Here is a 15930-nt window from a genome sequence, read left to right as displayed (position 1 = left end):
GAAGGTGCAGGCATCCAAGGACAGTGTGTGCTCTGGAACTCGGGGACAGTGTGTGCCTCGATGTAGGGGAAAGGTTATGGGCTCTGTCTTCTCCCGCATAAATTTTAACGACATGGTAGAAACTTGGGGTTGAAAGGAACAATTTCTCGAGGCCTCGATTTCTTGAAGGCTTTACCCTACCAGCAGTCATCTTCAGGGACCCCACCATCAGATGGAATCAGGTTGTAGCCTGCGAGGGGGATCCTGGCTCTCTGGGCCAATACACAGCGTGATGAATTAATCAGTAACTAGTGACTTGGTGCCAGCCATGCCCTGGCCCCGGGCTGGGCACCAGGCAGAGTGGTGAAGCCGACTCAGCGCCTGCCCTTAACACGCTCCCGATCAGTAACCGGTACTGGTTGGGAAAGATTTGCTCCAATTTCATGTGGCTTTTACAAGTTACATAAAAAACTCATCCCAAGTTAAAACACCTACAGAGTGAAGTGGGGAAGGTGTAGCTCAGTGGTAGAGCACGTGATGTGCACGCACGAGGCCCTGGGTTCAATCCCCAGTACCTCCATTAAAATAAATAAACTTAATTATCTCCCCCCTAAAAGATTTTTTTTTTTAATATGTACTGGAAAGCAGAAAGGGGGAAGCAGTTAGGTGACGGAACAGCAGCATGCTAGTACTCCAGGGAAGCTCAGCACCAACCAACAAACACAAAGGAAATACATTATAACAGCAAAAAACTGGAGAGATTTGCAGAAACAAAGATCATCCGTCCCAAGAGAGACAGTCAACAACCCTGTCCCGGCACTTGGGTGCACACCACACCGTCCCTCATTCATTCAGCCGAAGTCTGGGGAGACTTGACTGTGGTCTGAGGCCGTCAGCGGCCACAGGCTGACGGGCGTCCGGAGCGCCTGGGCCGGAAGACGGCCCTCCCAGCAGACGTGCTCTGTCAACAGAACTTTGCTCTGTGTGTGCTGCTCTTGCCTCGGAAGCCGACACCTCTGATCTGTGAGACTCACACTCTCCCGGAGCCTGTGCCGGGGAGGGGTGCCACCTCACGGCACCGCCTTCTCCCGTTCAATGCCGCGGCCTTGGGGGACCCATCATGTCCAGAGATCAATTAACTCCTGAGTCCTTTTTCCAAAAAGAAACACTCATAGGTCTTAAATGATTCAACTTGCGCCAAGTGATGTTCACTCCTTGAGTTAATTCTCTTTTCAAGCCCTTTAAACAGCATGAGAACACGGTGCTGTGTGTCCGTTACCCGCCCCATCCCACATGCACACACCCCTGCTTTAACTAAGTGACTCTTGAAGATCGGTTGTAAGTCAGGCTGTGTCCTCAGCCTGCAAACTTCCCTTCCTGTAATAAATCCTACATGATCATAGTAAGTTATTCTTTAAATGTGCTGTGAAATCTAACTTGCTAATATTTAAGTGGGATTTCCCACCTATGCTGAAAGGCGAGGTTGGTCTACAGTTTTCTATTCTGGAATCCGGAGGGATCTTTAAAATTTTTAAAAAATCATTGGTTTATTCAAGTTTCCTATTTTGCCCAGTTAAAATTTTTTCTATGTATTAGAAACACAATTTATTGATTGTGTTTTATAATCTTTTAAAAGTCCTCTACACTAATTCATTTCTTCCTTCAACAAATATTGTGCTTGACTTTATAGATTCAGTTCCTAACAGAGAGGCTGCCATGGAGATGTCACATTTTAGGGATTTAATCACCGTGCCTGGTGCTGATTTAGGTGCTGGTGATACAGTCGTGAAAGTGCTGGGGAAGACCTTTCTCGGCAGAGCTTCCATCCTAGCGGGGGAACCACGGATGAAGTAAACAAATTGGTTACAGACAGCGACACGAAGATGACAAAGCAGGACCAAGGGATGTGGACAGGTGGGTGTGGCCGCCCGGGACACAGAGCTGGGGTTTCGTGGGGAGCAGGCCGGCACACCCAGGGCTCCCAAGGTGAGCGAGCAGGGCAGGTTAGAGGAGAGGCAGGGGCAGGGAGAGGCAGGCAGGTGGAGGGAAAGGAGACACGGGTAAGCCCCTCGCGGCCGTTGCTGGAAGGTTGGGTGCTTCCTAAGGGCGGCGGAAGATGCTGGAGGACTTTCCACATGACTGGACAGGATCCGGGGACACTTTGCAGAGTCTGGCTGTCGGGCGGGGTGCTGGGGCTGAGAACCAGACTGGCTTGGGGAGCCTGGATCCAGGTTGAGTGGTTGCCTGGCAGCTGAGGGTGTGGCCATGTGCCTCCTCTCATTTTGCTTCAGTTCTTCTCCGTCCTTGAGGAGGTATTCTGGAAGTTTGCCCGCTTGACAGCTTTTGTCTAAGAAACAGCTCTTGGGTTTTCTGATGCACTCACGCCTCTGATGTGCTCTGGTCAATAATTCCTTCGTGGTGTCTTGGCCTCTGTGACTGCTTTCTGTCTACTTCTTTTTACATGTTGTTCCTTTTGCTCTTTTCTGAGTCTTAGCTCATTCGTTTGTTGCTTTCTTTAAAACAAAAACAGTGAGATGTCATGTATCCCAGAAATCTGACCGGGAGCAAAACCTTAACTTCACCAGACACAGCAAGTTAGGTACTAATCGCATTACATCCATGACTCAAATTTCACCAGATCAAGGTCCAACGTGGACAAGTGTGAATCTCTCTGAGCCCTCCCATGTTTGAGGAACTCTCCACCCAATCCAACCTGCCCACCCCATATTAGATGGACACCCCAGATGCCTTCCCTGGCCCCCTGTGCTGGGACATGGACATTGACAGATGCCAGGGACAGGGGGACCAGCAACTGTGCAGAGCCAGCACCACACATGCAGCAGAGGAGCCAATGGAATCCGACGGCAGGACAAGTCCCAGGAAGGAGGGACAACCACACGTGTGCACGATTCCCAGGAGCCGGGACGGTGGGGCAAAGAAAACTGACCTCTGGAGGAGGCAACAGGGAAGTTGTCGGAGTGGGTGCTCTTTCCGACAGTGTCTGCTTCTCAGTGAGCAGGGAGGCAGGCCATCCCTAGGAGGAAGGGGACATGAGCAAGGATGGGAGGTTCGAGGGGAGGCAGCAGGTGTGCACACCCGGAAAGGGAGACCGTCAGCTCTGCGGTTGGCAACTTGTGGGGATTTCTCAAACATCTCAAATGTTTTAGCGATCACGTCTCCATGGCACACGTGTGTATGTCAGAGAACACAAGAATGCAAGCTAGATAAACTGCATCCTACTTTAAAGCCAGGATGAGAGAGCCCTGCACAGCCAGGAAGGACGCCCAGGTCCCCGGGCTGCAGAGGGAAGCTCGGAGCTATGCCCCCTTCAGTCCTGAGCCGAGCAGAACAACTGCCAGATACAGACGTGCCTTCCATCAGGAAGCGGGACTGAATGGGTTTGGAAGTTGTCTGGCCCTCACTGACGTGGATGCCTGGTACATTCTTTCCCTCCAATGTGTCTTTACACGAATGGGGGTATTTCACATACTCGCTTCTGCTTTTACTGAATAAAGTATCTCCTGCTGAGCCCACGTTTTTAGCGTTCTCCATCAGAGACCCCTGCTCTCCTCTGTGGGTTAACGCTTATCTTTGAACCTACTCCCATCCTCTGGGAGAGCTGGAGAGAAGTCAAAGACATAAATATTTGAGGTGGCTGAAAGCAAGCCTCCCCTGTCAAAACCCTGTACTTTCCCTCAGAAAGTGAGCTGCAGACCTTCAAAGCCTCCCGTGGGGCCCGCACGCCTGATGGCGCGTGTGGCCTCGTCTCTGGCTTCCTGGGACTGGTTTCTGACGTAGAGGAGGAAGACGTTCTCCTCCCAGACATGCAGTGTTAAGGGCCCACCGCAGACAGCGAATCACTAACTGAAGCTAGACTGAAGGCTGGATGCTAGGATCTCTGCTTCAAGGGTTTTCACCCTATTGTATTTACAAAAGGATATTTGACTACCTGACCCTCATTCATCTTCCCGCCGGTGTTAACTGTGAGTTGTCTGCCTAGGAAGAGCCAGGCGCGAGGGGGCCACGCTCCAAGAGTGCGCGACTGTATTTGATTTTGGACGTGGTGCTCACGGTCGAGCAGGGATGTTTGCACTGGCTGCATCATGGCCCTGGATAGAACTCTAAGATCCCCTCTGTGGGGAGGGGAGAGCTCAGTGGCAGAGTGTGTGCTTAGCATGCATGAGGTCCCAGGTTCAATCCCCAGCACCTCTGTTAAAAAAAATAAACCTAATCACCTCCCCCCCAAAACAAACAAACAAACAAAAAATATAGTCCTGGGAGAGCAACTGCTCTAAACTGTACTGATCCAAAATCCCTAGGAACTTGCAAGTGTTTTGGAGAAAGTACGCCTCTGGGAGCAGGGTAAACGGGCCCGATGACAAAGCAGGACAAGAAACTGGGCTAAAGCATTCTGGGTGACCATCAAGGAAAACTGCACCAAACATGAGATCCTCACAAAGAGGACAGCGCTTTGTCGCAGCTGCACAGGAAGGAGGGGCATTAAACATTTATTACTATTGCCTGTTTTCAGAAACCATTTGGCCGAGGGCCACCTGGCCTGCCCCCTGGAGCTGCGGCCCCGGCCCTGCGGCTGCCGGGGGCTGCCTTTGTGCACACTTCAGAGGCCATCTAAGTGCAGGCTCTGGAGGGCATGGGGGCTCTGAGCCGGGGAGCACACATCAGCTAGGATCCGACATGCTTATTACCTGGCATCAACGTTCAAATGTTAAAATCCTAACTTATTTCCAAGCACTAGAAGGTGCTAAAATATTTAGATTAAATCCTTTGCTAGAATTACAAGGACAGGAAAAGAAAGCATATTAAGAGAGAAAAAGGGTAATCGTAGCAAATTGGCAAAATGATAGACTATTTGAAAATTAAAAGTCTCATTCTTGGTCTGTATCAGTATTTTAACATGATTCTGGCTCATTCCCTTTAACTCCATCTGAAATTATTAAGAAATAATTCTAAAAAGGTTGGGCTTGCATTTCCACCCACCCACCCAATCAGTGAGGCTCTAACCACCGGGGCTGGCCCCGCGCCCCTGAGCCGGGGACAAAAAGAGGGAAACGCTCCATCGTGGACAAGCTCATAGTGCAGGACCGAAGTCCCCTGGGAGGTGTTTCTCTGTGTCCATCCCATAGGCTATGTGTGCTCATGTTTTTTCTTTTTAATTTAAGGTCTGTAGTATATACTTCCACTCTTTTAATGGGAAAGTTGTATCGGTAAGTTAACAAGCTTTTCTTCCTAGTCATACGTGCAGTCCGCTTACTCATCTCCCAATCAGCTACAGAGCCGCCAACATCTGATTCCGCCTCTGCTAATAACGAAACTGCCCTTGCCAAGTGACAATGGCAGAGAGTGCCTACTCTTTAAATGACCCCTCTGTGGCATCTGACACAGTTTATAACCTTCTCAAACTCTTCCTCACTGGGACCTGTCTGTCCCTCTCAGGTTTTCCAATGCTCTTGCTTTCCTTCCCTCTCTCTCACCATTCTCTCTTGGGCTCCGCTACTTTTCAAGGTTTCATTCTCAGGTCTCTCCTCTTGTTCTAAGACCTCCTAGTAAATGGTATGCACACACTTAACTCAATCGTCCACCAGAAACTGGTGGCTTCTAGACTTCCCCCTCTAACTGAGGACTCTTCCCTTAATACCACATTGCAACGTTTATCAAATGTCTCCGCTGGGATGTCCCATCGCCAACGTAACACACCTAAAACCAAGAGCTTCCTTCCCCCAGGTACCTAGGTCTCCTTCCACTCCCCACCTGGGTGAGTGATGGTACCCCCAACCCAGTTACCCTACGACAAGTTGGAAAGTCACCATGGACTCGCCCTTGTGCACAGTCCTAGGGTCTCAAGGTACCGTCAGCAAGCCCCGCCTGTTCCAGCTCCTCGCCTAATGGGATCCCACCTTCCCCACCGTCAGAATCTTTATACCTTCTCTCTTAGGGATCTCAGCAGCCTCCATTTCATCCCCTCCGGTCCAGAGAAGTTCTTCTAAAATACAAATCTGACCTCACTCCACTCTTGCTTAAAACCAAAGCTTCGAACTGCCTCCGCATCTCCTTCAGGATATCACCCCCGTCACCTCTCACTCCTGTCGAGTGGTGACACTTCCTGCAAAAGCCACGCTCTCCCATCTTTCTGTGCTTTTGTGCAAAATGGATGACTCCCCCTCTCCCTACCTGGCCAGAGCCTACACCTTCCCTACTCATTTGTGCAAACAGTTCAAAAGGAAGCCTTTGATGACCCCTTCCCATGCTGGCTTAGGATTTCTCTGTGCTAGAATGGTAATCGTGTACAGCAGGATGTGGCAAAAAATAACAATCAACATGTACTGAGAGCGAATCGGCCATAGTGGTTCTCGAACCTAAATGTTCACAAGGATCACTTGGGGACATGTCCAAATGGCGACCTCCAGGGCCTGTCCCAGCGTTCAGGTCCCTCAGACTTGGGACTGTGATCAGGCAGGTGTATTTTGATACAGGTGACCCAGGAGCCGTACTTTGAAACTCACTGGATGCCTGACTTCACCCCAGTTCCTTCAACACACTGCCACCTAATTGATATTAGTAAAATAGCTTTTACCACCTTAAAACATCAAGCATTTGGCATCAAACACAATTCATGTGCTTCACACATACTTGTCAACTGTCTTAAACCCAGTGAGGTTGGTGTTATTTACACATCAACAAAAGACTATAGAGACGAACTGGATCAAACCCGCACGGAAGATCGACAGGACCGAAGCCTGTGCTCCTTTCCAGGGCACTGTCTTGGATCACCCGCTGCACAGAAGCAACACCTAAAGCTTCAGCAGTGTCCCCATAATGGTCGACTGAGTCAAATCCTTGGCCTGGATTTGAAGGCCCTTAAGGGGCTGCCCCTATGAGACAGTTCAATCTACATGTCAACTTGACTGGCTAAAAGATGTCCAGACAGCTGGTAAAACATTATTTCTGAGTGTGTCTGTGATGGTTTTCCCGGAAGAGGTTAGCGTTTGAATTAGCGGGCTGAGTAAAGCAGGTGACCTTCCCCTGTCCGAGCAGGCATCATCGCACCCGCTGAGGCTGGAATGGATCAAAAAGTTGGAGGGCAGGCGAATTCACTTTCTCTCTTTGAGCTGAGACATCCATCTTCTTCTGCCCTTGGACATTAGCTTGGGCCTTCGGACTCAGACTGGGACTTACACCGCCAGCCTCCCTCTCCTCCTCTCAGTTCCTAGGACTCGGACTGAATGACACCATTGGCTTTCCTGGCTCTCCAGCTTGGAGATGACAGATCTTGGAGATGGACTTCTCAGCCTCCAGGACTGTGGGAGCCTCTTGCTATGATAAATCTCCTCTTGCAGGTATCTGTGTGTGTCCTATTCATTCTGTTTCTCTGGAGAACACTAATACTGACTTTGGTACCCAAGGTGGCTTGAGAGAAACAGAATTTTAAGGATAAGTTTTCTGAATTGGTTCTTAGGGTCTTAGAATTGTCTCTCTAATCTGATTACATTTAAAGATGCTAATGAGTCTATTTCTGGTAGGAAAGAGAGCACCTTTTCATGATAAAGAACACCCAACCAATTAGGAAAGAAATGTCCTTAATATGATAAAGGCCACATGTGAAAACCCCACAGGTCACACCAGAAGGTTGAACTCTTTTCCTTGCTACAGTCAAGAACAATGCACGGCTGCCTGTTCTCATGTCTATTCAAAACAGTACTGGAAGTGCTGGCCAGAGACATTAGGCAAGAAAAAGAAATAAAAGGTATCCAAACTGGAAAAGAAGAAGTAAAATTGTCTCTGCATTTATTTTTTTACAAGATAGCGAGTACAATAATACATACTTTTTGAGATAATCATTCTAAATTACAGGCTGCCTTTTCTCTAGATATAGCTTCCTAAAAGCTTAGTTATATATATTTTTAAAATACAGTTTATTTAACTAATCAAGATACGCTAATGCCAACTGGACTAATGCACAGAAGAGCCAACAAAACAGCTAAAGCCCAGGTAATGAAAATGGATCAATGTCATTGACAATCTGCAAATGCTCTGTATAGTTCTACAGACGGCCACAGGCATTTCATCCAACTTAGACAGCCAGCCTGAAACTGTCCAGAATTCTGAAACTGACCTTCTGCACAAGACAAAAAAGTCAAAAAGGGCTGGTTACGTTGTACGTACAAGAAAGGCCAAACTTCGGATCACTGCCACCACCGAACACAGGTGAGGATGTGGAGCAGCAGAGTCTCACCCGTTGCTGGTGGGAATGCACATGGTGCTGCCACTCTGGAAGACAGATTGGTTTCTTACCAAACTGAACATACTCTTACCATGGAAGCCAGCAATCATGCTCCTTGGTATTTACCGAAAGGAGCTGAAAACCATCTACACAAAAACCTGCACACAGATGTCTATAGCCGCTTTATTCATAATTGCCAACCCTGCCAACCTGGAGGCAACCCAAATGTGCTACAATAGGTGAGGGGATAAATAAACTGAGGTACATCCAGACAATGGAATATTACTCAGCGCTAAAACGAAAGAGCTATCAAGCCACGAGAAAATATGGAAGACCTCTAAATGTGTATTACTAAGTGAAAGACGGCAATCTGCCGTGATTCCTGCTACATGACACTCTGCAAGTGGGAGACCTCTGCAGTGAAAAGATCAGCGGTTGCCAAGGGTTGGGGGAAGGGAAAGACTAACAGGCGGAGCTCAGAGGACTTTTAGGGCAGTGAAAACGCTGTATGATGCTGTAAAGGCCACGCACATTTGTCCAAGCCCACGGAATGTACACCACCAAGCGTGAGCCCGAAGGTAAATGATGGACTCGGGTGACTGACCTGTCACTGGAAGTTCATCAGCTATAACGAATGTACCGTCTGGTGGGGACGCTGAGTGGGGAGGGCTGTGCGTGTGTGGGGCAGGGGGTACACAGGACATCTCTGGACCTTCCCTCCAACTTTGCTATGAACCTAAAACTGCTCTAAAAAGAATAGTCTTTAAAAAAAAAAAGAGGTTAACCTGACATTACCCCACACCTGCTCCCCTACCAATTAAATATTTTTAAAAACGGCCTTCCCACTCCCTTTATTTAGACAAGATCCCCGGAGCTACTTCGAGCCTAATGAACCTGCTCAAAATACCCCAAATCAAGTTACTCTTCTCTGCCAGTCATCCTCCCCGGTTCACACTCAGCTCTGCCCCTGGTGGGTCGCTTCACCGTAGATGGGCCCACCCACTGGATACCGCCCTCCAACAACAAGCCGGTAAGGGCTCAGTGAAATGCTAAGGCCAGGAAGCGACAGGATCAAAAGGAAAATGTGACGACACCAATGCATCTGCTGAACCTGAGCCCACGACGCCCCCATGAACACTTCTGTACAGAACAACTGCTGTTCATGAGCACCCTTTTGCCAACCGAGCTGCTCAAACCTCAGGCTGTGATGATGGGGACGCGCAGCTCCACGCGCCCGCAGGAGGGAAAGCCCCACCACAACCGGATCCCGTTTGTTTTTTAAAAAACAAATTCAAAGTAAAACACAGACATGTAACGGCCTTTTAAATAATATATGTAATAATGTATATGCCACACACCCTGACACACGGACATAAACCAGCCTCATAAGGCACACACAGAGTCTGCTTTTTGCCAACTATATACCCCGTAGGTCACTTGGGATGTTAAGTGGTTTCCCAGTCCATGTGTGAGCACATAAACACATGTATCCAGGCCTCAAGTTGAAGATTAAGATAATAAACTCAAGAGCTGAATATAAGACGTCTGCCACAGAAGATTCTAGAATCACAATCAGTAACTGGAAACAAGTAACAAGGCACAACAGCTTCCCTCTGTGCTCACGAAGGTCAAGTTTCCCGTCCCAGCGCCTAAATGTGGAAATAGACTTGGCTGAATCACAAACTGTGTTTTATAGTGCATTTCTGTTACTGTTTAAAAAGAAGTATTTTTCTTATTACATAATGCGTTACAGAAAAGCACTGGAAAAATAAATACCATTAGATAAGCTCATACAATAAAGTTTTTTTTTCCTATTTGTAAAAGATATCTGTTTCTGCTCAAAACTAGTCTAACATACAGGCGTAACAAAAAGAAGCATAAGGGACCCTTTGCAGAGTTCCTGGTGTCCTTGAACTGTATATCTCGTGCCACCCATGTTAAATAGTCCATTTAAAGCCAGCTGGGTGATACTGTCAATGGAAAGTGACTTTTTTATCTTTTTTTTTGGTAATTTAATAACACATACTAGTACAGAGAATAAAGAGTTAACATAACATGGCAAAATGAAACTCTCCCTAGCACTTAAATTTCTGTTACACATTAACTTTGTATTAGGCTATCCTTAAATTTCCTTTTTTCTTCTTTGTTAACAGAGAAGAAAAAAATGTTCCAGAGAAAACTTCATGCAACCAAGCAAAATCTAAACTCTCTAGATTCTCTTTTTTTTAACCCCAAAATTCTTGGGTAAACAAAGTTTATTCTAGGAAGAGCAACTCAATGAGACATGAAACCATTTTAAAATATACATATATGTACTATTCATTGTTTCTAAGAACAGTTCAGAGCTTTAGCTTTTTAAACTTACATAGTTATCAAAGGAATAAAGCCAACCACAAAATAAGGCCCAACAGTTTAGCAGTCCTACAACCGTTTACGCACGCGTGCCGGGCGGGCAGCTCCTGCAGGGCTGAGCAACTCTTCACAGGTAATACAAGGCTGACCCAAGGCAAAACAAAACAAACCGCCTTGCTCTAGGCAACGAAACTTAAGAGCAATGTAATGAATAAACTGCGAGTTTAAGGCTTTCTTAGAAATATTTTTCATGGCACTTCAACTTTAAACATCACTAATAGGCAAAATATGTAAAAAGCCATAGTTACAGTCACAGAACTGAAAGTACATGCCGTGTCAGCTATCAAGTAAGGGACCGCGTTGCCAGTTTTGTTTTCCGGCAATCAAATTATCCTTAAGGAAGGCTATCCGTGTTTGGCTGTGGTTACCATGTAAATCACACAGACATGTCAATTCACCAGTACAGTATGGACCGTGTCTGGAGTAAATTGGCCGATACCACTCGTTTCTTCAAGAACTGTTAGTCATTCACGCCTTGCTAGAAACGCAGCTAAACTGCCTGACTTCTCTCACCAGAGCGGGTACCGGCCTCTCTCCAGCTGCTAACCCACCGGGACACTCTGAGAGCGCTTTCGGTCCCACACACGGACCAGCCGCACGGTGACCCGCTTCCCGCACAGCAGCCAGTGCAGGCAGCACCGCCCGCGCCTAACAGGTCATCCTCGCCACGCCGTACTCCAGGCTGACCACGGCGGGGTCCGGCTTGGAAAACTCCTCGGCGTATTCGCTGTACCGATTATCCGCCGGGTTGCTGCTGTCTATAGTTCGAAGAGCATCATTTCCGGGGAGCAGCGTCTGCTCCTTAAAACACAAGGAAGTTTTGAGCGTAGGTGATTCAGGACGAACTGAATTTAACAATTCCTTGGTGAGAACTCCATCTGCTTGCTTATTTTTACATTGCTTAATTTGCTGGAACAAATCCAAATTTGAAAGAGATTACTAGCTGCACATACGACATTTCAATATAGCTAGCTGAAAGTAGAAAAAAGTGCTTTTGCACATTTTCTCGTTATGTATGATATAAAATCAAATCTCAAAAAATTAAAATCTAGTGAGGGCGAGTAACATGATTGAGAACGCTAACTGTTGACAACCTTTGCAACGGAAAATGGTTATCACACTTGACTGCAGAAGAACGCCAGGTCTTCACATTTGCAAAGCACGTACATTTCCTAGAAGGTCTAAAAGGTAGGCCTTTTATAATGAAAGAAATACATGTGAGACAGTCACTCTGAAACCACAGCTGTGCAACGGAACAAACACAACTCATGTATCAGCTAAAGGTATTGGGGCCTGAAGAGCTGTCTCATGTGGGCTCCTACAAGGGCTGGTTAGTGCGCGCAGCAGGCTTCAGGACAGAGCAGAACTTTTCCTATTTTAACAGAAGATTCAAAAAGTATTCTTCGGCAGAGTTCCACACTCCCCGAATCGTTGGCCTGATCTCCAGACGTCTTCCCGCACCACCTGTATCCTGGGCTTGTCCCTCCTCCCATCCAATCAAGCGGCCAGCGCCCCATCCCAGACAGCCGGGGACAGTCTTACTGAGTGACGACAGCCGCCTGGGGTTTCTGAAGCACGACCGCATGACCCTCTTGCGGCGTCTCCAAAGGCAAAGGAAAGAAGGTCCTAGGGTGGAGGGGATTGCTTTCCTTTGAGGGGGGAGGGATTTCTTAAACAAGATACACAGAAGGGCAAAAACCATAAAGATCGGTCTATCTGTCTACATTAAAATTCAGTGTCACACAAAACATACCATAAATAAAATGGAAAAGATAAGAAAAAACGGGACAAGGCCATTGGTGATACACGTAACTAAGTAAGACTTGGTGTCTGGTATACAAAGAAGTCTTACAGATCAGTAAGGAAAAGGCAAATATGCCAACAGAAAAATGAGCACTGGTCTGAACAGACCAATCACAGAAAGGGCAAAAGCAAACGGCCAACAAATAGGGAAAGTCACTCAACGTCACCCGTTATCTGGAAATCCAACACCGCAAATAACTGAGTCGTGGAGCAGAGGTGACCTGCCAGACTGTGACACAGTCACACAAGAGAATGTCGCACAGCAGTTACTAATGAACAGATGAATTAAAGCTACATGCTTTAATTGATTGACATGGATACACTTCAAAACAACGTTGAGCGAAGTGAAGCAAGAGAGCGTGGGAGCCTTCACATAGTTTAAAAAAGCTCGTGGCTTCTAAAGCTGAGTGAGGGCTTCCAGGGCCCTCGTGTTGCCTGCTGCCCTTTATACTTCGCACACAAACTATTTTCTTTCGTATTTTTCAATATTTAATAAAAATAGCGTTTTAAATCATACAAAACAATATTATAAATTGTTTGTGGATTGAACATATACTGGATGTGTAAAAAAATGTGCAGGAAAGACTAACAAATTCCACGCTGAAGGTGGGGGGAGACTCAGGAGCACACAGGGTCTTCAAACAAAAACATGGAGGAGCTGAATCAAGTGTGATAAGCGTTAAAATCTCGCAAAGCTGGGTGGTAGATACCCTCACATTTATCAGGTTTATATCTATTTTTCTAGCTACTTCAAGTAATTCAATCTATTTTAAAATTCAGGGGAAATGATTTAAACTCACCTACTCAGAGTAGAGACCTGGCCTTGAAGCAGTGTGTGCGCTTGGGAGGTGTCCGAATATGCTAATTCACACTGAGCGCGAGTAATTAACACCCCGTTAGGTACTTACAGATTCCAAGTCCTTAATGTCGTTCTCCAACTGTTTATTTTGCTCGTTCATATTCGCAATTATATTAAACACAGACTGCCTAGGATGCAAAGTTCGATCAAACTGGTGGTACATGTTTCTCCAAAACCTTTATGACAAAAAAAAAAAAGCATTTCAATAAAGTGTGTTTGAAAGAATCAGGCATAGATACTTCAGTCATGCTAACTTACTTGAAATTGAAAGATACTGTATTTGGTTCCAAAACTGCAAATTCCTGAGCCTGGGGCTGGTAGAGAGGATTTAAGTACTTCACTCGATCTTCCAACAGAAACGGCCACAGCGAGTACGTCTTCTCCTTCAGCCTGCAGGGGAGAGCAGCTGAGGGCTCGCCCGCGGACGCCGGGCCCCTCCACGCACAGGCGCGGGGGAAGCGCGCGGCCCGCCTGCCCACCTCGCCCCCTTGGGCCCGGGTCTGGGCCGCGGGGGCCGGGGACGAACGCGAGTGTGAGTGCGCACACACAAGGGCATTAGGAAAAGCCAGGATGTCATTCAGGAGCGAAACAACTCGTTACACACTACAGCTCCAAGAGGAGGCAGGGGCAGCAGGTGGGCAGAGGGAGGAACGGCTTTACACGGTGTGTTTACCAAGTGAACACGAGACAGACGGGGGTTGGGGCAAGGTGGAGACCCCGCTCTTTCTTCCATGACCCCCAGACAGCCAGCAGCTGAGTTCTGAGAGAAGGACGGCCGGGCAGCGGCCGTGTCAGCGCCTTCCCGCCGACGAGGACGACCGGCACTGGCCGGGAGGAACAGCTCCTCCTAAAGCAGCCCTGCCGCCCCAGAGCCAGCCGCCCAAGGCCACCACCAGCCACGACTCGGTGACGCAGGGAGCCCCCACGGCCCGTGGCCGTCACTGGCTCCCCGGGCGTCCCCGCTCCACACCCTCACGCCCCTCCGCACGCGGCCAGCCCCGCCGTCCAGACCGCGGGAGAGCCAGCACGTGCTGCCTTCGACCACGACGGACTCGGCGCCTCCACCTCGGCTGCGGCCGGTCAGCAACCTGCGACTGCTCCCTCCTGACGCTCGGACATCTACACCCAGGACCTCCGCGGACGTGTGTCCACAGGGGCCTCTCACGCCAGGGCTCACTGGCGTCCAGCCTGAACCGGAAAGCCCTCCTCCCGTAGGCTGCCGAGGGAGGGGCAGGCGCGAGACCCGATGCGGGGAAGGCGCTGGGCCGACAACAGCTGCTTTTACTTTCCTCAAAGAACCATCCACTTAGAAACGTGAGAGGAGCTGCAGGGCTTTACCTTACCTCAAAACCAAGTTTTTATACCTTTTACTGCACTTTAGAACTTAGACCAATACTCTCCAGGAAATGAAATAATGTAGAGGTTTTTCTGTTCTAAATACACATTCAGATTGGAAAGGAACACGAGGGGGCTTCCCGGATGCTGCTCGCTTCTGGCTCTGGTGCTGCTTAAGCAGGTGGGCAAGGTTAGGATGCACTGAGTCTCACGCTTACATGCACTTTTCTCCACGTACACTGCACTTCAAAACACAGCTTAGCCATTACCCCAAGAGTGTGGGGGTATTCAGAGGGCATTCAGCTTCAGAAATACAGACAATAAAATCTTTACAACCAAACTCAAGTTCCACATCCTGTCAAGATATTCTAAGTTCAACTATGATTTATGTCAGACCTCAGCTAAAGAGAAAAGAAGAAAGACCATTTTAATCAACTGTCTTACTTGAGTTCTTCTCTTTCCTTCTGACAATTTCCAATAAAGTTTCCAAATTGGCATGAATGAATATGTTCGTGGATCTGAAGAAGAAACGCTTCATTGAATTCGAAGGCTTGTGGAAACTGTTCGGTCAGATGCCACACGCATTCCAAGAACTGAGTGAACACCGGGGAGACTTCTTTGGGGTCCCCGTCCAGATGGCCGCACCTAACCCCAGAGAGTACAAACTTTTGAAAATGTGCCTGAAAAAAGTCAACTGTTCCGGTACTGTTAAATTTAAATACCCCCCACCAAGAAAAATCCTGAACCATTGTTACTGACGTAAAAAAATCTTATGCTTTTACTGAAACAATTTATACCTGTGAGTTTTTCAACCACAATTTTAAAGGGTCTGTTACTTTCTAACTCCTACAATCCAGAGAAAAAGGAAGGTAATAAATGGCCATGAAAATTAACAAAAGTATGAGACTTGAAAGAAACGACAGAAAAATTTAATCAGTCTTCATATACAAAACCAAAGCATGCTCGCCTCCTATCATCAGACAAGACAGCTCATAAAGAACAGAACTATTCTGGCACTCTGAACGAGTTTTACAAAATACCTAAATGTGTAACTGTGACTCACCTCTCTGAAAACTTATGTCCAAAGGAGATCCAATCCTTTTCTATTAAAACCTATTATAGGAAAAAGTAAAATCCATTTTATAACCACTTTCAATTTTTTGTCTGTTTAGAATGGATTAAATTCTATTATCTTAAAAACAGCATTTATATTTTTAACTTTTGGCTGCAAACAAAACAAAGCAAAAAATTTTAAATTAGAGGCATAAGACAGCAAGAACCTGGATTAGACGTTGGTCTAACA

The 15930-nt window shown here is 47.3% G+C and overlaps 1 protein-coding gene across 2 annotated transcripts in view; it reads right to left on the bottom strand.

The window, feature by feature from the left end:
* Positions 1 to 592: 592 nt before the first annotated feature.
* MTMR6 (myotubularin related protein 6) overlaps positions 593 to 15930 on the bottom strand; it is a 32330-nt gene continuing 16992 nt past the window's right edge. The window contains exons 10-14 of one of the 2 annotated variants that reach the window (XM_032496433.1): positions 15691 to 15740; positions 15072 to 15272; positions 13551 to 13682; positions 13342 to 13468; positions 593 to 2492 (exon numbers count right to left, since the gene is read on the bottom strand). In XM_032496433.1, coding sequence (XP_032352324.1) covers positions 2475 to 2492; positions 13342 to 13468; positions 13551 to 13682; positions 15072 to 15272; positions 15691 to 15740 — 528 coding nt within the window. In that variant the 3' untranslated portion in view covers positions 593 to 2474. Of the gene's footprint in view, positions 2493 to 7751; positions 11540 to 13341; positions 13469 to 13550; positions 13683 to 15071; positions 15273 to 15690; positions 15741 to 15930 lie in introns of those variants that run through there. The other variant, XM_032496432.1, reaches the window with a different exon arrangement.

Source organism: Camelus ferus, chromosome 14 (assembly GCF_009834535.1).
Source record: "Camelus ferus isolate YT-003-E chromosome 14, BCGSAC_Cfer_1.0, whole genome shotgun sequence".
NCBI lineage: Eukaryota > Metazoa > Chordata > Mammalia > Artiodactyla > Camelidae > Camelus > Camelus ferus.
The sequence above is the reverse complement of the archived record's forward strand: the minus strand, read 5'-3'. Positions and strand labels throughout refer to the sequence as shown.